The sequence below is a fragment of the Pseudophryne corroboree genome, chromosome 11 (genome assembly GCF_028390025.1).
Source record: "Pseudophryne corroboree isolate aPseCor3 chromosome 11, aPseCor3.hap2, whole genome shotgun sequence".
Lineage (NCBI taxonomy): Eukaryota > Metazoa > Chordata > Amphibia > Anura > Myobatrachidae > Pseudophryne > Pseudophryne corroboree.
Genome location: NC_086454.1, coordinates 317,584,819 through 317,607,681, shown reverse-complemented (window position 1 = coordinate 317,607,681; position 22,863 = coordinate 317,584,819). Strand labels below are relative to the sequence as shown.

The following is a 22,863-nucleotide window of genomic DNA, read 5'->3' as shown; positions in this document are numbered from 1 at the left end:
CATTTTTTTGTTTAACCCATCCAGTGATTCTGGGATTATTGCCCCTCTCAGAGGGCATCCATCAGTCTAATAACCCTCATAGTCAAAGGTGTAGGGCACATACTCCATATTGGTTCCTACAGAGAACCTTTATTCCTTAACCAATATAGCCACTAAACCTACTACTGTACAAGCGTGGCACTGCGCCACCTTATCACTGTGTACGAGCGCCACAGTGGTAGATGGACGTTTTACACTTAGCTCCAGGAGAGACCCTGCGATCTCCTAGAATAGTGTTCGCTACCCCATAGGGCATTAGCTAAAGGGACGAAGGGTATGAGACGGGGTACCGTTTCCGGCGTTTAACCGCAACAGCAATTCGCCCCCTTCACCTGCAATTGAATTCCCCCCATACTGGGGTCCCTTACAATAACACCTTTGGCAGACCATCCATTTGTGCTATTCCATCCTGACACGGATGTATTTTGACACGGTTATCAGACAGTAATACAATCATTTCACCCTCACCCACAAAAAATTCTACATCCCCCAATTTGTTTGCGAACTTTTTACTCTGTCAACAATTAATGCCCGCTGTAAAAAAAATTTTTTTTTCCAGATACAGATAAACTCCATCAGACTCTGTGGTGCATCCTGTAAAATGGATTGGGTAGGGGAGAACAGCGCTGGGGATCCCGGCAGTCAGCATACTGACCCCGGGATCCCGACAGTAAAATACTGGTTGTGGGTGAGATGGGGGGTGCTGGGGGCGAGCGTAAAAGAGCCCCTTGCGGGCTCGCTGTGCTCACCGCGCATCGGGCTCAGTGGCTCACTGCGCTCTCCACAGGTTCTATTCTCACTCTATGGGTGTCGTGGACACCCACGAGTTGGAATAGTCCCTGTTAGTCCCTGTCATGTTTGTGAACGCTCGGGAACTCGGCGTCGGCATGGTGACCGCCGGGATCCCAAGCGCCAGTCACATGACTGGTTCCCCTTAAAACGCATACAGCTATTTTATTGGACTTTTTTTCAGTCAGAGAGGAACGGTCAGATGTTTCCAGCTGATGTTCTCTAGGCATGTGTTACTACTGCATATGCTGCAACTTCAGTATATTTAGGCATTACTATAGATGATTTAGGGGTATATTTATCAAAAATACTTGCAGAATGTTGGGCTGCTGGCCACCTCATTTTTTTTTTTTGTGGGGGGCGGGGATTTTAATACTACTCTTTACCCCATCTTGGATAAATCTGGTGCCGCCACACGCACCGTTCCACCGCCTGCCCTTTCCTTGTTGTTGTCGTCATTGGGTTTGTCAGACCCTTGGAGGTTTCAACACCCAGTAGATAGGGATTACACTTTTTATTCTCATCCCCATCACACATCCTCTAGAATTAACTATTGCCTCATTCCCACTCTTCTTCTTTCCAGAGTACATAAATATAAGATTGAAAATATTGCTATTTCAGACCATGCCCCCAACTGGTTCACACTGTCACTTTCTTCCCCTAGGCCACTCTCCTTTAACTGGAGGTTCCCGTCTTACCTTATAGATTCAAATTGTCCTTAGAACAACACTTTTTAAATGATGTTGATGATAATATACAACATGTAGATGATAGAAATTTGTTTTGGGCGGCATCGAAACCAGTGCTCCGTAGTCATATTATTGCATATGTCACTGCCAAACTAAATAAATTGAATCAGGGACTGCAGGATATTAGCCTTGCTGTTTGTGATTCTTACTCTAAAATGCTTAATGATAAAACCCCGGAAACACGGAAACTTTACATTGATTCAAAGGCCATGTATGACACTGTCTGCACCGAAAAGCCCAATACTCCCTAGATTACCAAAGGAACAGATATTTACGATGGGGCAATAAAGCTGGCAAATTGTTAGCCTCCGTGGTTCGTAGTCATAGACCTCTGGTGACTATTTGCAAACTCGCCTCTGACAACGACCAACTCACAACTGTCCCTGACATTGCTGCATCCTTTTTAGAATATTACACAGGTCTTTATACAGCCCCTACTGATGACCCGTCTTTAGGCATGACTTACCTACAACATGCGGATGCTCCTAGGTTGACTGTTGACAATCAGGAGGCTATAGTAGAACCCATTTCTGAGCAGGAATTGCGCTCCGTCATAGGTAGACTTGCCAAAGGTAAGGCCCCTGGGTCCAGATGGATTGGGGCAGGGGCGTAGCCAGAACTTTGTGGGCCCCATAGCAACATTTTGAAGGTGCCCCCGTCCCAATGCTTCTAGAGAGACACTTCTCTGCAGCAGTTGTTCATTTTATGCCCCATAATAGTGCCCTAGTTCATTTTCTGAACCGTAGTAGAGCCTTATTTAATGTTATGCCCCATAGTAGTGCCCTAGTTCTTTTATGAATCGCAGTAGTGCTTAAGATCACCCTATGTCACATTTCAGAGCTGCCAGTACACTTACGCTGCACAGTACCCCCAATTATAATATATAGTGCTCACCGTTCATATTGTGCCTCATTACAGTGCCCCGGTTCATATTATATAACATTATAATGCCCTCCAGTTTATTTTATACCACACTACAATGAGCAGATCCAGGGGCATCCCGATATATTGCAGGCCTCAAAGTAAAAGTTTGAAAGGACTCCTACGTACCATCCAGTGGCAAAAATTTTTATCTAATACATGTAACTGTGACAGGGAAGGTGGCCTCTCTCAGCTCTGGGCCCCATAGCAGCTGCACTGCCTGCACCTATGGTAGCTACGCCCCTGTATATAACACATGTAACTGTGACAGGGAAGGTGGCCCCTCTCAGCTCTGGTCCCCATAGCAGCTGCACTCCCTGCACCTATGGTAGCTACGCCCTTGTATATAACACATGTAACTGTGACAGGGAAGGTGGCCCCTCTCAGCTCTGGGCCCCATAGCAGCTGCACTCCCTGCACCTATGGTAGCTACGCCCTTGTATATAACACATGTAACTGTGACAGGGAAGGTGGCCTCTCTCAGCTCTGGGCCCCATAGCAGCTGCATTCCCTGCACCTATGGTAGCTACGCCCTTGTATATAACACATGTAACTGTGACAGGGAAGGTGGCCGCTCTCAGCTCTGGGCCCCATAGCAGCTGCACTGCCAGAACCTATGGTAGCTACACCCCTGTATATAACACACGTAACTGTGACAGGGAAGGTGGCCTCTCTCAGCTCTGGGCCCCATAGCAGCTGCACTGCCTGCACCTATGGTAGCTACGCCCCTGTATATAACACATGTAACTGTGACAGGGAAGGTGGCCCCTCTCAGCTCTGGTCCCCATAGCAGCTGCACTCCCTGCACCTATGGTAGCTACACCCTGTATATAACACATGTAACTGTGACAGGGAAGGTGGCCTCTCTCAGCTCTGGGCCCCATAGCAGCTGCATTCCCTGCACCTATGGTAGCTACGCCCTTGTATATAACACATGTAACTGTGACAGGGAAGGTGGCCGCTCTCAGCTCTGGGCCCCATAGCAGCTGCACTGCCAGAACCTATGGTAGCTACACCCCTGTATATAACACACGTAACTGTGACAGGGAAGGTGGCCTCTCTCAGCTCTGGGCCCCATAGCAGCTGCACTGCCTGCACCTATGGTAGCTACGCCCCTGTATATAACACATGTAACTGTGACAGGGAAGGTGGCCTCTCTCAGCTCTGGGCCCCATAGCAGCTGCATTCCCTGCACCTATGGTAGCTACGCCCTTGTATATAACACATGTAACTGTGACAGGGAAGGTGGCCGCTCTCAGCTCTGGGCCCCATAGCAGCTGCACTGCCAGAACCTATGGTAGCTACACCCCTGTATATAACACACGTAACTGTGACAGGGGAGGTGGCCTCTCTCAGCTCTGGGCCCCATAGCAGCTGCACTCCCTGAACCTATGGTAGCTACGCCCTTGTATATAACACATGTAACTGTGACAGGGAAGGTGGCCTCTCTCAGCTCTGGGCCCCATAGCAGCTGCACTCCCTGAACCTATGGTAGCTACGCCCTTGGATTGGAGGTGGAATATTATAAATTGTTGTCCCCACATTTATTGCGACACCTTTTGTCATTATTTAACTCTATACTATCTGGCGAAACCCCTCCATGCGATTTTACTCAGGCCAGGATCATTGTACTGCCAAAACCGGGCAAGGATCCTGCCCTGGTTCAATCACACAGGCCATTCTCCTTATTGAATCAGGACCTTAAACTGCTGACGACTATTGTTGCACAGCGCTTGCAAGTTGTATTACTGAAATCACTGCACCCCGCTCAAATGGGCTTTGTAAAAGGCAAGTCATCTGTGCACAATATTCACCAGGTAGTGGCTGCCCTGACCCATTCCTTGTCCATCCCTTCCGACAACTCTCTTTTAGTTAGCTGTGACGCCAACAAGGCCTTCGGCAGTGTCTTAGGCTCATTTGTTACGGGTGTTTCACATGCGCAATTTTGGCATGGGCTTTATTGCTTTATTTTGTAGACTATGGGCAGGATGTACCAACCTCTCCCGCAGCGTTACTGGCTTTCTCCGCGCTCCCCTGGTATATTTTCGGTAACCTGTCTCCTCCCTGTCCCGGTGCTAATATTCGCTTCTCCCCCTTACCGCCACGGCCACCTGTCTCCTCCCCATCTCCGTCCCTGCTATTCGCTTCTCCCCCTCACTGCCATGGCCACTCAGGATGCGGGGAATGCGCGCAAGCGCTGGTGATTACCATGACCCAGCACGGCATCCGACGCTGAGTCCTGAGTGGCTGCGACAGTGAGGGAGAGAAGCGAATGGCATCGCCAGGACGGGGAGGAGACAGGTTACCGAAAAGATATCAGGGTAGCGCAGGGAAAGCCAGTTAATGCTGCGGGAGTAAGCAAATAAATACAGCGCCTATTGGTCATAAATGCAAAGTAGGTCACAAAGAAATCACTATTTAGTGCACATAAGTGGCAACTGCCACATAAAATCAAATGAGTAGTCAAGAATGGTGTTACTCCCAGTATTAAAAATTCTTAATGGAAAGTTGATGATGCAAGGAACCTGCTCCTATAAAAGTGCCCTTGAATTATAGGGCCCAATGTCTTATCTGTGAGTTATAGTTACCACCAGCATCTCTCGAGGTAATTAGGCGAAACTGCGTCCACAAGATAGCTGTTCCTCGACGGGTAGTGGGTAGTAATTCTCCACAGTGTGATAGGAAAATCTTTGAGGATCCAAATAGTGGAAAGTCAGCGGGGGCTTGGTCCAGGTCCAATCTTTCCAAGGGCTGGGAAATATACACTATCAGGCAGGTCTCACCAACGCGTTTCATTGCATACAAGCAACTTTTTTGAAAAACAGGTTCCTTGTATCATCAACTTTCCATTAAGAATTTTTAATACTGGGAGTAACACCATTCTTGACTACTCATTTGATTTTATGTGGCAGTTGCCACTTATGTGCACTTTATTCAATTTTTAATATGCTCAAAGTATTTTTTAATAAATTGTGATTTCTTTGTGACCTACTTTGCATTTATGACCAATAGGCGCTGTATTTATTTGCTTGCTATTATTGTTTGGGGGTCTGACCAACCCTTGTTCTTGTTCAGCTGCTGTGGTGAACCACCCATCTAGCGCCTGGGAGTAGTAATACCCTAGGGTATTTCTTTTTCTTTCTAATGCTGTGGGAGTGCCTATCCCAGCTCGTATCCGTGAAGCATATATTTTATATAATCTGATTCACACGGGAGTGGACCTAATGTCCGAGTCTCTATCACTTCACAATTGCCCGTTATGATCATAAGGTACTGAAACTTAGCTATACATTCTTCTATACTGAACACATTAGATCTCTAATACATTTCTTTATAATTTTAGACAGGAGAAGGAGACGCGTAGGACGCTCAGGTACTACGTACGTTTCACATTAGCTTCGTCAGGGTAAATGATATCCCCAAAGCGTTTTTTTTTACAGTTAATGGTTTAAATACAGCTACCTACACACTACATCTGAGCACTAGTCAAGGCTGCCCATTGTCCCCTTTACTTTTTAATCTAGCCCTAGATCCTCTAATTAGACACTTCTACCTGTATACTCCTAGGCAAGGCATAACGGTGGTTGATCATACCCTTAAAGTTTCCACATACGCTGACGATTTATTACTATATTTCACTAACCCTCAGGAAGCCTTCCCGGGGTTTCTACATATAGTACATGACTTTGAAACTGTTTTGGGGTTCTTGATAAATAAATCCAAAACTAAGGCATTGGCTTTACATGTGGGTGCTACACTGAATTGGTCTAATAATTTTCCTTTTGTTTGGGCGGTCTCCTCGTTTCAAAACCTAGGCCTTGATATTCCAGCGCATCCCTCCGATTTATATAAACTTAATTTTCCAGGGGTAATAGCTCGTACCCTGGAGGTCATTCCGAGTTGATTGCTCACTACCTGTTTTTAGCAGCCATGCAAACGCTAAGCCGCCGCCCTCTGGGAGTGTATCTTAGCTTAGCAGAAGTGCGAACGAAAGTATCGCAGAGCGGCTACAAAAATAATTTGTGCAGTTTCAGAGTATCTCTAGACCTACTCAGTGCTTGCGATCACTTCAGACCGTTCAGTTCCAGATTTCACGTCACAAACACGCCCTGCGTTCAGCCAGCCACGCCTGTGTTTTTCCTGGCACGCCTGCGTTTTTTCGAACACTCCCTGAAAACGGTCAGTTGACACCCAGAAACGCCCTCTTCCTGTCAATCACTCTGCGGCCAGCAGTGCGACTGAAAAGCTTCGCTAGACCTTGGTAAAACGGCATCGGGCGTTGTGAAAGAACATCGCGCGTGCGCATTGCGCCGCATACGCATATGCAGAAGTGCCGTTTTTTTGCTTCATCGCTGCACAGCGAACATTTTCTGCTAGCGATCAACTCGGAATGACCACCCCTATCAGATTTCCAATCTTGGCGTCATTTGCCTTTGTCCTACATTTGCAGATGCCACCTCATTAAGATGATTTCCTTCCGCCGTCTGTTATATGTTATACAAATGCTCCCATTGTTGCTGAAAGATTAGAATTTGAGGATGTTGAATAAGGCAATTAGCACTATTATTTGGGCTGGGGGAAAAAAATCTAGGTTTTCATTTTTTAAATTGTGCCAACCCCATGCTTTTGGTGGTATTAACCGACCCTATATTAAGAGTTACTCTCTGGCAGCAAACTATAGATATGCAGTGGACTGGATTAACGCCACACATAACTATGCTACTTCCTGAGTTAGAACAAAGCTTTTGTCCGGGCGTGGCCTTGACTAGTTTATTGCATATGAAACCCCCTGAATTTCCCCCTGTTATCTCCAATAATTTATTAATTAATACTACTTGTGCAGCCTAGTGACTCTCACGCTCACAATTAGGTATATCTGCACACACCTGTGTTCCTCCCACATCATCATCGTACCTGCACTCCCTTCTCTATACCTCAGGGTTCTTCTAGTTATTTTGTATGGGCCAAGAGGAGGTCTTAGGTTCTACATACTCGTACTGAAGATTGCTCCACTATGTTATCCTTTTCTCAGTTGCAAGACAAATGCCCTGGTCTTGTCATCCCGTTGTTTTTTTTTTTTTTTAATTGTTTATTTTAATTTTCAGGGTATAAACTTTACAGGTTACAAACATTACTGCAGCCTTCCCCCTTACATGGGATGGGCTGTTCTGTCTAACATTACATTACCGATAACAGAAATATAACCTTAAAATAAGGAACATGTGGTTCCCACAATGCAAAGAAACAGCAAAGAGTTATGTCTCAGGGTAGACAGAGACTATTCAGATGGGTGGGAACCGACACACAGGTTCGTAATTATGACTGTAGGAGGGTAGAGACTAAAGAGATAGAACCTGAGAGGCGAGAAAAAGAGACAGGGGAGATGGGGAGGGAATAGAGTAGGAGGAGAGGTGGCAGGGTTAGGGAAATGCCGCTGGTACGCCCCCGTTTTGCGCTGGTACGCGCATGGCGCTAGTACTAAATGGAAAGTGCTACTCGGGGAACACGAAAAGGATATGTTGAGGATATCCTCTGAGCTACTTGTCAGGCTAGGAGAGTACAGGGGTCATAATAGTAGGGCCGTCGAGCTCCCGGGGCGTCGAGCTCCGTGTGCGGGGGCCTGTGAGTCAAACCAAAGTTCCCATATTTGAAGGAACTGAAAAGATCTGTTATGGAGGTATGCAGTGATTTTTTCCATGCTTGCGAAGTACCATATTTTGTTGATGACCTGTTGTATAGGGGGGGACTCCCTCTTTTTCCAGTTTAGGGCAATTGCGCATCTAGCCGCGTTCAAGATCTGTGTCAGTAATTTACCGGAGTTCGGAGGTGCATTGGCAGTGGGGAGGCCTAGCAGAAAGGACCAAGGATCTTTGTATATCCGGGTCTAGAGCACTGTACTCAACAAGTGGGCGACTGAATCCCAGAATAGCTCGATTTTAGGGCATGTCCACCATATATGGAGGAAAGAGCCGTGTCCGCCGCATCCTCTCCAGCACAATGGCTGGGAGGAGGGAAACATTTTGTGAAGTCTAGAGGGGACTAGATACCACCGATATAAGATTTTATATGCGTTTTCCTTAACTAGGGTTGAAATCGAGGATTTCGCGGCAGCCGCAAAGACATCTGACCAATCATAGTCATCTGGTATCGGGCCAAGGTCCTGTTCCCACTTGAGTATAAAAGCCGGGGTCGTCTCCTTATCCCCTACCTGGAGAAGGGAATACAGTTGGGAGATGATTCCACGAGCGAGCGGTTTGTAATAGCAATAGGACTCCAGGGTGGAGAGAGGTTGGAATGGGGATGTGCTTGTTAAGGACGAGACAAAGTGTCTCACCTGGAGATAGGTAAAAGGATTCGCATCCGGGAAGTCATATTTTGACGCGATTTCTGGTAAGGGTGTACAGGCCCCTTCGGACAATACATCTAGAACAAAGCGGATGTTATGTGTCGACCATGAGTGCGAGCGGGTCATGGAATGGCCTGGGACGAACGAAGGGTTGCCCCACAATGGAGTAAGCGCCGAAGGGGCTGATAGCATGTGGAAATGGCGTGTACAATAGTCCCAGATCTGACAGGTGAATTCCAGAACCGGGTGGAGTTGCAAATGGGGAGGCCTAGATTTAGGAGGGGATAGGAGTAGAGACGATAGAGGAGTGCGGCTAAGTGTCCTCTCTAACTGGAGCCAACGTATGGACTGCATAGGGGCGAACCATGCAACCGCTTGGCTGAGATGGGTAGCCAGATAGTAAAGACGGATATCTGGGAATCCTCTCCCCCCTTCTTGTACTGATCTGCGGAGGGTAGAGAACCCTATCCTAGGAGTTTTATTTCTCCACACAAAACGTAGCAACCACGTATGAATTTGTGCCAGTACCGAGTCCGGCACTTTCACTGGTAGCGTTTGAAATAGATAGAGGAGGCGGGGGATAATATTCATTTTCAGAGCTATGATACGGCCTAACCAAGATATGATTAATGATTGCCATTTATGGAGATCGGCCTTAAGATTTTTAAGCAAAGGCGAGAAATTTTCCTTAAACAAGTCTCCATAGCGGCTCGTAATATAGACCCCCAGATATCGAATTTTAGAGGTGCACCAGGTGAATTTGAAGTTGTTTTGCATGTTGGCTATTTGGGGAGGGGAGATGTGGAAGGGGAGAGCTTCCGTCTTGGACCAGTTGACTTTGTAGCCCGATAACTTTCCGTATTCAGACAGGAGAGTAAAAAGGTTCGGCAGAGAGGTGTGAGGTGAGGAAAGTGATAGGAGGACGTCATCTGCGAACAAGGAAATCTTGTAGACAGAGTCCCCTACTCCTAGCCCCCCGATGTCGGGCGAGGCTCGGATTCGGGCTGCTAATGGTTCTATCACTAAGGCAAAGATCAGGGGTGAGAGTGGGCAGCCCTGTCTGGTACCGTTGGAGATGTCCAAAGGGTCAGATTGTACTCCGTTTATAGATACCCTAGCGGAAGGGGTCGAATATAAGGCTTGTATCCCTGTAAGGAATTCCCCCTGAAAGCCCAGATGTGCAAGAGTTTCAAACATAAAGGGCAACCCTATTCTGTCAAATGCTTTCTCCGCGTCCAGAGAAAGCAAGAGAGCAGGGGTGTGTGTAAGGTTGATATAGTGGGTCAGGCTAATAATTCGTCGTGTTGTCTCGTGCTTGACGGCCGGGGATAAATCCTACCTGGTCGTTATGGATAAGGTGGGGTAAGACTCTATTTAGACGGAGAGCTAATATTTTGGCATAGATCTTGATATCTGAGTTAAGTAATGATATAGGCCTATAGTTAGCGCAAATAGATGTGTCCTTACCCTCCTTAGGGATGACTATTATCTTGGCCTCCAGTGCCGTTTTGGAGAAAGAAGCTCCCTGCAAGACAGCATTGAAAAGGGCTGAGAGGTGAGGTGTAAGTTGGGGGAGAAAGGTCTTGTAATATGCGGCCGTAAAGCCGTCTGGGCCAGGAGCTTTGCTAAGTTTTAGGGATTTGACAACAGTGGCAATTTCTTCTTCGGATATCTCCGAATTCAATTCGGCTGAGACCGATAAGCTTAGACGAGGGAGATGGCATTGGGATAGGAAGGTACGAATAGCCCCAATAAAGTCTGGTTTCGTCTGAGTGGTCTTATGGGCGTTGTATAGTTTTTCGTAGAAGCGAGAGAAAGTTTCGGTGATGCGTTTGGGGTCCCTAGTCTTCACACCAGAGGGATGCTGGATAGACATAACGTTATTCCTTGTAAGTTTAGCCCGGAGTCTAGAGGCTAGCAGCCGATCAGCTTTATCTCCTTTTTCGTAAAAGGATTGGTTGAGCCACTTCAAGCTGGTCTCCACCTTCGTCGTCAGGAGCATGTTTAACTCACCTCTGACCGCAGATAGGGCGGAGAGGTCCGTTTCGGACCCTGTTTTTTTGTGTTTCAGTGAGAGGGAGCCAAGCATGTCCGTGAGTTCCCGGATGCGTTTGGATCTGGCCTTCTTGTTATAAGAGGAGGCACTGATCAGGTATCCGCGTATGACCGCTTTGTGAGCGTCCCAAAGTAACATAGGGGGGACAGACGGGGATGTGTTTGTCTCAAAGTAGTGGGTGATTTCGGCGGCTATGTGGGCTTTCGTTTGGGGATTAAGAAGGAGTCTATCGTTCAATCTCCACACAGGGTGGAGAACGGGTGGGTGTGGGCCTGCGACATCTACGGTGACCGGACCGTGATCTGACCACGTGTTGGGGTGAATGGAGGTGTCAATGATACTTTGTGCAGGCTCCGAACTCAGGAAAATCATGTCTAATCTCGTGTAAACATCGTATATGGGGGAATAGTAAGTGTAGTCTTTGGCAGTCGGCTCTTTTACTCTCCATGCATCGAAGAGAAGGTGCCGTGACAGCAGGAGGTTCAAGGCAGTTGCATTGCGCGTGTGTGAGGGGCGCATGGATCTGGGCAGAGGTTTAGATCTGTCCAGAGCGCTGTCTAAAGTCACATTAAAATCCCCTCCTAATACCACATTACCGCGTCTGTGTAGGGCTAAGAGGCTATTTAAGGAGTGGAAAAAGGGAGCCTGGGTCTGGTTTGGAGCATAGACATTTAGGAATGTATAGGGAGTCCCGTTTAACAACCCTACCAGCAACAAGTATCTGCCTTCAGGGTCGCTCAGTATTTCAGAAGGGATGAAATCTAAATGATTAGCAAAGAGTACAGAGACCCCTTTCTTCTTGTGTATGGGGTCGCAAGCATGGAAAGTGTGCGGGTAGTGTTTGGACTTAAGTGCTGGGTGTGATTTACCTGAGAAGTGGGTCTCCTGTAGGAAAACGATATCGCCTTTAAGTTGCTTAAGGGATTGAAATAAAAGGGAGCGTTTGCGTGGGCTATTTAGACCTTTCGTGTTCAATGTGATTATCCTAAGGACCATGGTTTGAGAGCAGAGCACTTTTCATGTGGAAGCGCGCCAGCGGAGTTCCGAAAGATAGGGGGGAAGGAAAAGGAAAGAGGATCAGGAAGAAGGGAAGAGTGAGGGTAGGAGAACAGATAAAGAACAAGCATATATTAGCATCAGTGGTTAAAGGGCGGAGGGAATCCATTCTCGTCAGTCGGACCCAAGGGAGAGACAGACCCGCAGGTCTAGGTCGTCCGACGTCGACCCTAAAGGTCGAATGGGGGGTGGGTGAACCCAGCTGCTCAGAGAGGAGACCGGGTCCCGTGTGCGATCATACTATATTTAAATATACGCAGTGCGAACAATAAGCTAGGGGAGCTTAAAGGGGAGGGGGGAAGGGGGGGGGGAGGGTAACAGCATTAGTAGGACTGGGGGTAAACATGGCATGCTGAACGCATATTAACAACAATAATATTAAGACCTGTGTGAGGTAAAAAAGGAGAACAAGAAAAAACAAAACTCACCCTATACGGGCCTCCCGGGACCGAAGCCCACGCGGCCAGCCACGAAGAACCCCGGCCCCGAGGGCCCGGACAGGTCCCCCCACAACAGGATCAACAAGGCATTAAATGGTAAACATTATCTTAACCCAAGGCTCTGCACCGTATGGGGATCTTGGCATAGTGCGGAAAGACTCGTGTGGTCACAAGTCCTATCCTGGACATCTATACATGGTAATTCATGTATCTGGGGAGGTGTGTGATGCAGATCCGACGGTGGTCCATTCTGAGGCTGGAGCTGTGAGAGAAGGGGAGGTGTTGACTGGGAGAGAGTGATGAGGGGTGGTCGGAGGGCCGGAGATGTTCAGTTGGTGTAGTAGTTGAAGGGCCTCATCTGGGGATCTAGCGGAGAGGAATTTACCATCTGCTCTGACTTGGAGTGCAAAGGGGAAGCCCCATCTGTATCGGATATTATGATCTCTTAGAGCTTTGGTTATGTCTTTTAATTCCCTCCGTCTGTTCAGCGTGACCGGCGACAAGTCCTGGAAGATCAAGAGATCGGAGCCTTCGAACGGGATCGTCGTCATCCTCCTAGTTTTGGCGTAGACATGGTCTTTGACCGCGAAATAATGAAAGCGGAGGATTACGTCTCTTGGTGTTTTAGCATCTTGGGATCTAGGACGTAGAGCCCTGTGAGCCCTGTCCAGAAGAAGCATATCGTCTGGGACGGAGGGAGCGAGAGAACGGAAGAGGCGGAGTAGATAGTCCGTGAGGTGGTTTTGTTCTATCGTCTCGGGGACGTTACGAATTCTAAGATTGTTCCGGCGCCCCCTGTTGTCCAAATCTTCTTGTTTGTCCGCTAGGAGCATAACATCCGTACGCATTTGAGATATCTCCTGTTCTGATTCTTGTTGGAAGGCGATAAGCTCTTCCTGTTTTCTTTCGATGGCATCTACTCTGGTGCCCAGGTTATCCACGTCCGATTTTAGACCCGAGATAGCCTCTTGTACTTCTGCACGTATTGATTTTTTAATATTACGCATCTCGGATAGGAGAAGGGCGACATCAGCCTTTGTGGCGGGAGTGGAGGAAGAGTCATCGTCTGAGTCTTTGTCAGATATTGCTGGAGTGGGTGGTGGTGAGGTTGCTCTCCGGGTGGAAGATGGAGCAGGATTCTTGAAGTAGCCCACCAGGTTATGGGCGTTCGGCTTTTTCCCCCCTTTAGGCATAGTGGCGGAGGTGAGGTAGGTTACTTGTCAACACCTGGGAAGGATGAGGGAAGCTCCTATATCATTAGGATCACACACGAGACCAAGTGTAGTACATATCGAGATCACATGCTAGACGCTTTGGAGAGGATGGTCAAACGGGCCCAGTCGGGCGTGCCATGTCCTGTAGGTAATGGTCGAGCCTCAGCACATTGAATGTACGCTCTCAGGTTCCAGCAGGTTTGGGGTCCACCGGGGACCGGGATTTCTTTTAGGGATGCCCAAGGCCCTGCCGGCGTAGTGTGTGTGGATGCTAGGGGGGGGTCGACGACTCCGCAGGGTGTTTATATAGTACCGATATAGTGGTAATGGTGTTCCGAGGTGCTGCCTGGTCTAGTAGTACCGGCTCGTAAGAGCTCCTATAGAACACGGTTGGATGTTCAGGGGGTAGAGGTGAGAGCCGAGTGAGGTATTCCCTCAGCCACCCGGCAGTGAACTGACCCGCCGTTTGATGTCAGGGGGGTCTCCCAGGGGAGCACTGAGTGAGGTTCAGATGTTGGGATAGGGCCACAGTGGGCCGGTCTTCTGGGGTAAGTACTGCCGTATTTCTTCTGGGTCTGCCGTGCTGTCCCTTCTTTTTTAATTTTTTATTTTTTCCCTTTTTGTTTTGGTCTCCGGCCTAGGGGGATTGGTGTGGACAGCAGGGAGCACCCTATAATGTGCCGCACCGGGTGGGGGGGCTGCACGTTTAGGTCGTGTTCAATGTGGGACACGTAGGGCTGGCCGGGTACGCGAGGCCCCAGTCTGAGGGCCGCCGGGAGGCCGCAGCACGCGGGGGCTCAAGGCCTGCTCGCGATACCCTGTAGGCCTCGGCTGGTGTTGCTGCAGAGGTGGGAACCACGGAGTAAGGAGGGGAGCACTTAGTGAGGTCCAAGGGACCAGATGGAGCCGCAGTGAGCCGGTTTAATGGGGTGTGTGCTGCTCCCAAGATGGCCTCCGGGCTACCCCTGAGTCTGCCGGGCTGCCTCTGTTTTGATCCGGACACCGGCCTAGGGGATTGGCATGAGTGGCAGGGAGCCCCTTCCAGAGTGCAGCGACGGGGAGAGAGAGGCCTCACTTCTAAGTAGGCCGACGTGGGACCCTTCGGGCTGGGCGGATGCGCGAGGCCCCGGTCTGAGGGCCGCCGGGAGGTCACGGTACGCGGGAGCCCAGGGCCTGGACGTGATATCCCGCAGAGCCGCTGCAGAGGCGGGAGGTGCGGGGCGAGGAGGTACGGAGCTCCGATGTCCGTCCTGGGTGCGTCAGCACGAGGGGACTCACCCGCCGCGTGGAGCCGTCTCCGTCATCCGCTTCCCCTTCAAGTAAGTAGAGGGTCTCCGGCGTTGGGGGTGACGGGTCTAATCCCTTCTGGTCACCGGACCTGTCCGCCCGTTTTCTTCAGCTCCTCGATCCGTCCAGCCGCGCTTCTGATAGGGGGGGTAAGGGGGGGGGGTCGTACCACAGTCCCCGGCTTCTTGGGGAGGGGAAGGCCGCAACCTGCAGGAGCCCTGAGAAGGGCTCCCCGGCTCCGCAACCTGGCCCCTCTGGTGTATCGTGCTTAGGGGAGCAGGAGTACCTGATTGGAGGTGCCTGAGGACCTTTAATTGGTTTTATATATTCGGTTTATAGACGAGGCCAGCAGGAGCTCAGAGAGAACGCTTCCTCTCAGCTTGCAAGCTAGGCCACGCCCCCGTCATCCCGTTGTTTGTATATTTTCAGTTGCAGAGTTATGTATCCAGTGTTTTCTACCGTTTGCATGTCGTCAATGTTCCTAATTAACTAGATCCTTTGAGAAGAACTTTAGGTGGAACAGTGTGCTCTACTTCCGCTACTCCCTGTTTTTGTGGATGGCATGCAAATTGAGGAGGTAGATTCTTTCAAGTTTTTGGGCATCTATATTTCCAGAGACCTAACCTGGTCTTTAAACTGTACCTTCTTAGTTAAGAAGGCACAGCAGCGCCTTTTTCTCTTAAGACGACTTAAAGCTGCTTGTTTGAGTACAGATATGCTGATTAAGTTTTATCGCAGTATAGTAGAGAGTGTTCTGACTTACGAGGTAACAGTATGGTATGGAAACTGTACTGTGGCTGAAAAGATTTCCTTGGAACGTGTGGTCAGAATTGCAGGCAGGGTCATTGGTGTGTCCCTTCCATGTATACATTATCTTTATGAAAAGAGAGTGTTAAAAAGAGCTAGAAACATACTGGCAGATTCTAGTCATCCAAATTACTCAGTTTTTGAGAGATTACCATCACAAAAACGCTTTAGAAGTGTACGTACGCATACAAAACGTATGCTTAATAGTTTTTTTCCAACAGCTATACGTGCACTAAACGGCTTAACGAAGTGAGATCATTTATAAGTAAGACTTGTTTTATTGTTTGTTTCATTGTGCAGGATGTTTATTGGAAAATTTCATTGACATTTCATTTGTCTTGTCTTGGTAATAACAATAAAGTATTCTTATTCTTATTCCTTATATTCCTGCATTGGAAAACACATTGATTTCGATAACTTACAAACGGGAATGGCAAAATGGGTCACTGATTTCCCTAATATCTCCCTTACGTCACTTCTCACTGCATTTACCCGTCTCAATACAATACTAGTGTCTGTGTCCTATGTGGAGATGCTCCATAGAGCGTATTACAACCCGAAACTAAGGATGCTGATGGGAACCTCCTCGGATTCTCTATGTTTTAAGTGTGCACCTAATAATGCTGATTTATACCATTGTATGTGGAGCTGCCCCGAAGTTCATAGTTTCTGGACAACTGTTTGTCAATACGTAAAAGACACTTACAATATCACTATTATACCCACCCAGGAATGGGCACTTTGGGACAGGCCCCTAAGTTAGTCAGACCCCAGGTTGGACAAATAATTTTGTTAGCTAAACTAGCAGCGGCGGGCCAAAAAACTATGTTATCTCAGTGGCTCTCCTCTGGTACGCTAGTGTTGCCTCTATTTCTACCCAGAGTCACCTATCTACTCCAAATGGACTGGATAGAGATGTCCCTTAATATGGAAAAACGGGCAGAATTTTTTATATATATATATATATATATATATATATATATATATATATATATATATGGTTGCCCCATGTCAAGTCTCTATCTCCCTCCCTTCGGGACACTCTGCGGAAAGCGGTGTCCTTAACCTCATGTTATAACCCTAAGGTGCTTACTACTGGCTTCCCCCCTGTTCTGATCATGGGGGTAATTCCAAGTTGATCGCAGCAGGAATTCTGTTAGCAATTGGGCAAAACCATGTGCACTGCAGGGGGGGGGGCAGATGTAACATGTGCAGAGAGAGTTAGATTTGGGTGCTTCTACATTCAACCATCAGTTGCACCACAAAACTTGAGTCCCAGTAAGGTGCAGATTCCTTGTCAGAGCATGGCCTCCTTTGTGATTCTTGTGAACAATTGTGTGTCTGAGTTTGCAACCACTATAGCGACACACCCGTGAAACTCCAATAACATCCCATAGGAAGGACTATCTCTGTGAGTCCGCATAGCGACATTCCTGTCACCGCCTATTTATAAACAAAATAAATCTGAATGTGTGTAAAGTGATCTGTGTGCAAATCACTGCAGGATTTCGGAGAGATGCAGAAGTATGTCTGTACTAGCGGCAGATATGCTGAACAAATGGCTGCAAGGGCACTTCCTGTATAACAAACACTTCCTGTACAACAAGCACATTATTATTATTATTATTATTATTATTATTATTGTATTTTTTTATATGGTGCCACAAGGGATATGCAGCGCCCAATTACAGGGTACATAAACAAATGAGTGTATGCCAAGTGGATGGCAGTGATCGGCGGTGAAGCAGCCGCTCAGTGTGGACTCTCTATGTGACTTATTGCTTTATGGCTGAATGGGAACTTTGTCTTCAGGAACGAGGGACTGTTGCACGTGACGGAGGCACATGCCAAATATTAGGGCACATGGCAGCATGACAAGGGGGTGTGACCTCACAGGAAATGCTGTGCCCGCGAGTCATGCCCTCATTATCATCACCTACATACAAAAGCAGCCAGTATTTACCCTGCATGCAAAAATAATAAATGCATCTGCACCCCTTGCATTGCAACATGGTTTCTTTCAGGAGAAAATTGCTCCTTTTTTAGCTGCTTACCCTTAGTGTATCTTATGTAATGTAGAACGCATCAATGTGCATGTTAACCTCGCAGGTTTTCCTCTGTTTTTTTAGTGTGTTTTTTCTTATTTCTTCCCTTTTTGGTTATGAAAGGGAACATTTAAGCACAAATATTCAGTAAACATGATGAGTCATAAAATCCTACGGATGAGTCACAGCTGGAGACTCCGAACTTTATTATGAATCGTAGCTATTTATAGGGAACCTGACATACTACACAAAATGAAATAAATTTTCTTGCTTTTTCGGACATTGGGGGGGACTGGTCCAGCAGGCGGTGTACTTACTGTTATTTCATGCAAATATTGAGAATATTTGCAGAAATTCACGTTTCTTACATAGGTTACATTGTCACTTAAATGATGGTGACACCCGTGCCAATCACACCCCTTGGCCCGAACAGCAAGTAACGGGATCATAGTCTAATTTGGAGGAGTGTGGCCGTTGGACACAATGGTGGAGCATCTGGGAACATTTCTGTAGTAAATGGCATCTGTTCGTGCGGTCAGATGATGATAGCACACACATATAGTGGTCATCTTCCCCGACACTTACCACCATGTCCAATAATGATCCAAGGGGAAGTGTATCAAGCCTTGGAAAGAGATAAAGTAGATACATTCCCCAAAGCAACCAATTAGCTTGTAACTGACAATTCAAAGACAGTGCTAGATAAATGACAGTTGGAAGCTGATTGGGCAACTTTTCCACTTTGTCTCTCTCCAAGACTCGATGCATCTCCCCCTCAGCCACATTATTAAGCTCATTTTAGGACCAAACCCTCTCTAACATCAGGTCATTTGCCCCCTTTAACAGCCACTGTGGCCAAGATAGAAATTAACAAGAGGACTGTAATGTTTACTGAATGTATCTATGACTGAAGGTCAGTGGTGACTGAGTCAGGGAATGGCCATCTTCATGTTTGTAAGATGCAAGGATAACTTTATAGTGGAGCCCATGGAGCTTAGCGAGTTTGTGCCACAGTTGAGGTTTAGATTGCCAAGGGCTGTATGTGGCGGCTGAAGCTGCACTGCCTAGGGCTGATGTGAGCAGGGCAGTTGAGAGCCGGGCTGGGCCCAGGTACTTTTCAAGGGGCGTGACCTAATCACAGGAGGTGTGGTCATGTACCCATAGAAAAATATACTGACAAAAATAGTATTTTAAGCACCTCCATGTCCACACTGCAGCCCAGTAAACAGCAGCGTGTGCTGGGCTGAGAAAAAAGAGCTGCCCCCCCCCCCCCCCCCCATCAGACCTGGGCCCGGGTAATTTGTACCCTCTCCCCCCCTCCCTCAGCACCACTGGATGTGAGTGTGTTGTAGAAAGGGTCAGCCTGATCGGGCAGGACAGGGCAGTTATAGGAGAGGCGCCGTCTTAGCGAAATGAGAATTGGATCAGGTTGAGGGTATTTAAATATCACTGTATGCAGATGGATTAGAGTGCACAATATGAGGTGTACGAGCTGAAAGAAAGGAGGTCGTGGTTGGAGAACTGTAAGGCCAAGTTGGAGAAACCAAAGGTGAAGGGTCAGTGTCTATATATTGGGAGGTATGCCTACTGCGCTCTGACCTATTGTCTAGTAATTAAATGGCATCACCCAGTGGTACAGCCAGACATAGGTGACAGGGAAAAGGTATATTATTTGTTTAGTATTGCTTAAATAAGTTGGGAAATCGCAGTGCAGATGCTCTTTAATTAGAGTGGGACGCGTTTTGCCTCTTTTACTGGACAACGCATTTCTAGATGTACTTGAACCAATGTAATAAAAACCTCCAAACACACAAAAGTAATCCACTCAGCTCTCTTATCAATAATACCTCTTTCAGACATACAGCAAACACCTGGGCTATTGCCCGTGATCGTGCTTCAACCTGGGGCGGGGTTTTTGCTATGTATGAACAGAAACAACTCAGGTCGAAGCCCCGGGTTTACAACCCTGCTCTGTACCAGGGTTTTTCGACCGGGTAAAACCCAGGTCGCCTCTAGTGGGAACACATCCAACCCCGGGTTTTTAGACCCAGGTTAGTAGAAAAGTTTCTGATTGGCTGTTCAGCTAACGGCTGTAACATAACCCAGTGGTTCTCAAACTCGGTCCTCAGGACCCCATATGGTTCACATTTTCCATGTCACCCAGCAGATGCACTGTGTATCACCAACTGTCACATTTTAAAAATCTACAGGTGACCTGCAAAACCTGAACCGTGTGGGGTCCTGAGGACCGAGTTTGAGAACCTATGACATAACCCAACTAAGTTTAGACTATTACACAATGGTCTGAGCAAATGCTGTATACTTACAGACAGGGCAGTAGGGAGCCTGGCTGGGCCCAGGTGCTTTTCAGGGGGAGTGACCTAATCACAGGAGGCGTGGCCATGCACCCTTAGAAAAAACCCACCGGTGAAATGAGCGACCTGCTAGATTGAGCCTGCATGCAGGTCAATCTAGCATCAGCTATAGCGACACGCGGGTCCGTGCATCACTGTCGCCGGCACCCCTACACACGGAGCGATGTGATCTAGATTTTTAAGCATTAGAAATTAAGTAATCGTCGCTCCGCGTGTACCCCCCTTTAGACTGAGACCTGGGAAATCCTGGCTTGACAGACCTGGGTCATACCCGTGTATTTGCCGGGTCATATGTCTGGAAGAGGTATAACTGAACCTGTAAATAACGTTAAACCGAGCAGTGTAAAATGGAAAAGGTGAAGAGAAGAAATGAGTAGCAGAGACTATCCTAAAGCAGTAAGCCGTACATTGTTAGGTCGTTCTCATTCTTTCCACCCATTTTCGGGGCAATCTGCAGACCCGCAAAGCTGGGCTCTTTCCTAGGAAGACAACATAAAATATGGTAGGCAGACAACTTGGTGCTCTTGGGGACATAAAGAAGCATTTTATTTTTTTTGTAGGATTTGTAAATGGATTATGAAAATGAAATAAATAATATGTAATATGCAGCTTGGTCAAAAAAAATAAAGCATACAGTATAAAATCTTACAAAGTCCACTATTTATTGCTAGAGATATACATAGGTAGTATATAGTGTATTCTTCTGTGATATCAACATTTTTTTTTACCAACAATTAATATGAGCATTTCCAAATCATTGGCCCTCATTCCGAGTTGTTCGCTCGTTGCTGAGTTTCGCTATATTGCGATTAGTCGCTTACTGCGCATGCGCAAGGTTCGCAGAGCGCATGCGCTTAGTTATTTTACTCAAAAGTTAGGTATTTTACTCACGGCATAACGAGGATTTTTCATCGTTCTGGTGATCGGAGTGTGATTGACAGGAAGTGAGTGTTTCTGGGCGGAAACTGGCCGTTTTATGGGTGTGTGCGGAAAAACGCTGCTGTTTCTGGGAAAAACGCGGGAGTGGCTGGAGAAACGGGGTAGTGTCTGGGCGAACGCTGGGTGTGTTTGTGACGTCAAACCAGGAACGAAACTGACTGAACTGATCGCAGTGGCAGAGTAAGTCTCGAGCTACTCAGAAACTGCAAATAAATTTCTATTCGCAATTATGCAAATCTTTCGTTAGCAATTCTGCTAAGCTAAGATACACTCCCAGTAGGCGGCGGCTTAGCGTGTGCAATGCTGCTAAAGCAGCTAGCGAGCGAACAACTCGGAATGAGGGCCATTGATCTGCACTTAATGTACTTGTCTCTGTCGGATTTTATGAGTAAAACAATACTTTGCGTTTCTCAGTCGAAACGTTCATAGGGGGGTATTCAACTTTTTGGAAAGTCAGTTGGGTGTCTGTTTTTCCCCCCTATCTAACAGACAGAAAAAAACTGATACCCAACTGACTACCCAGCTGACTTTTCAAACAATTGAATTCCCCCCATAGTATCAGAGTTTCTTTATGTAGATTTCCAAGACGGATATAGTTCTGTCTTGGAAATCTGCATAAAGAAAATCTGATACTAAAGTCTATCACTGTATGATAAACAATATTTTCCTGCATAATTCGGCAATAGCTTTGATAGTTGTATTAGATTCCCTTGCAATAAAAAATTAATAGTAACATATTTAGAAATCATATTTATACTGCAAGTTAATTTGTAATAAAATATATGCAATATAAATATTTAAAAAAACCTGGGTGAGAGCAGAGAAGCATAGTACATGCTACCTTATTCTGCAGAACAGCTGATGGTGGGGAGGGGGGTAAGCTCAGATAAAGGAGTACTCACGGTTTGCATCTTTGTGCTGCAGTGAACAGGCTGCCAGATTGCAGTGCCTGAGTTGAGTGAGGCGGGTACATTTAACCAGCTGCCTGCTGAGTGTGAGAAGAGATCTACCCTTCATCCTTCAGCCAAGGTGCAGAGTAGACTGGGTGTTGTGGGGTGGGAAGGGGAAATGGGGCACCAATGTGTCACCCGCAGTGGCACCTTCTCTGCCTGCAGATGATGCACAGGGTCAGTAGGGAGAGAGGGAGAAGGAGAGATGAGCTGTTATATACACAGATGCAGACTGTCTGTTTGTTTAGGACATAAGAGTTGATATTCCACCCAGCCTGCCCCATTGGCTGCAAGTTTCCCTGGGCGGGTGCAGCATTCTGGCTGCGAGCTGTGCTGGCACCATGCACTGGGTATGAATGTAAATGGGAATCCTGCTCCGTCTAGCACAAATCTACATTCGCATATTACTCATGATAGTATAAGGGAATTGTGAGATATTATGTTATGTCCCCTACATGAGTTATTTCACTACAAAGGAAATGTAAACCAGTGTGTAGCTGTCAAGTTTATTATTATAAGTACAATTATCATTCTTTATTCTTTCGTTTTTTTACAAACTGTTTTTTTGTTTACTCCAAATCTGATTGCAGCTGCTAGGGACACTAGTTCACCGTGCCGAGCGTGCACCTATGCAAACAGCAGGCATGTTCTGACCTCAGTGGCAAACGCAGGATTTCTAGAGGGGGGTTTCCAAATGCAGTCCACAATCTCCCACTCTATGGAACACTGGAGCAAGTGAGGGAGTCTGGGGGAGAAGTAGAAGAACCTAGTAACGACCCTGGACATTAATGTAAACAATGGACATTTTATAAACTGGATACTGTATGTAATTCAGTATTAATATTTAACA

At 47.1% G+C, this 22,863-nt stretch overlaps 1 protein-coding gene across 1 annotated transcript in view; it reads right to left on the bottom strand.

Moving 5' to 3' along the window:
- CA5A (carbonic anhydrase 5A) overlaps positions 1–22,241 on the bottom strand; it is a 93,205-nt gene extending 70,964 nt beyond the window's left edge. Inside the window, exon 1 of the mRNA XM_063945661.1 lies at positions 21,966–22,241. Within this exon, the coding sequence (XP_063801731.1) occupies positions 21,966–22,080 (115 nt within the window). The 5' untranslated portion in view covers positions 22,081–22,241. The remainder of the gene's footprint in view (positions 1–21,965) is intronic.
- Positions 22,242–22,863: the final 622 nt, after the last annotated feature.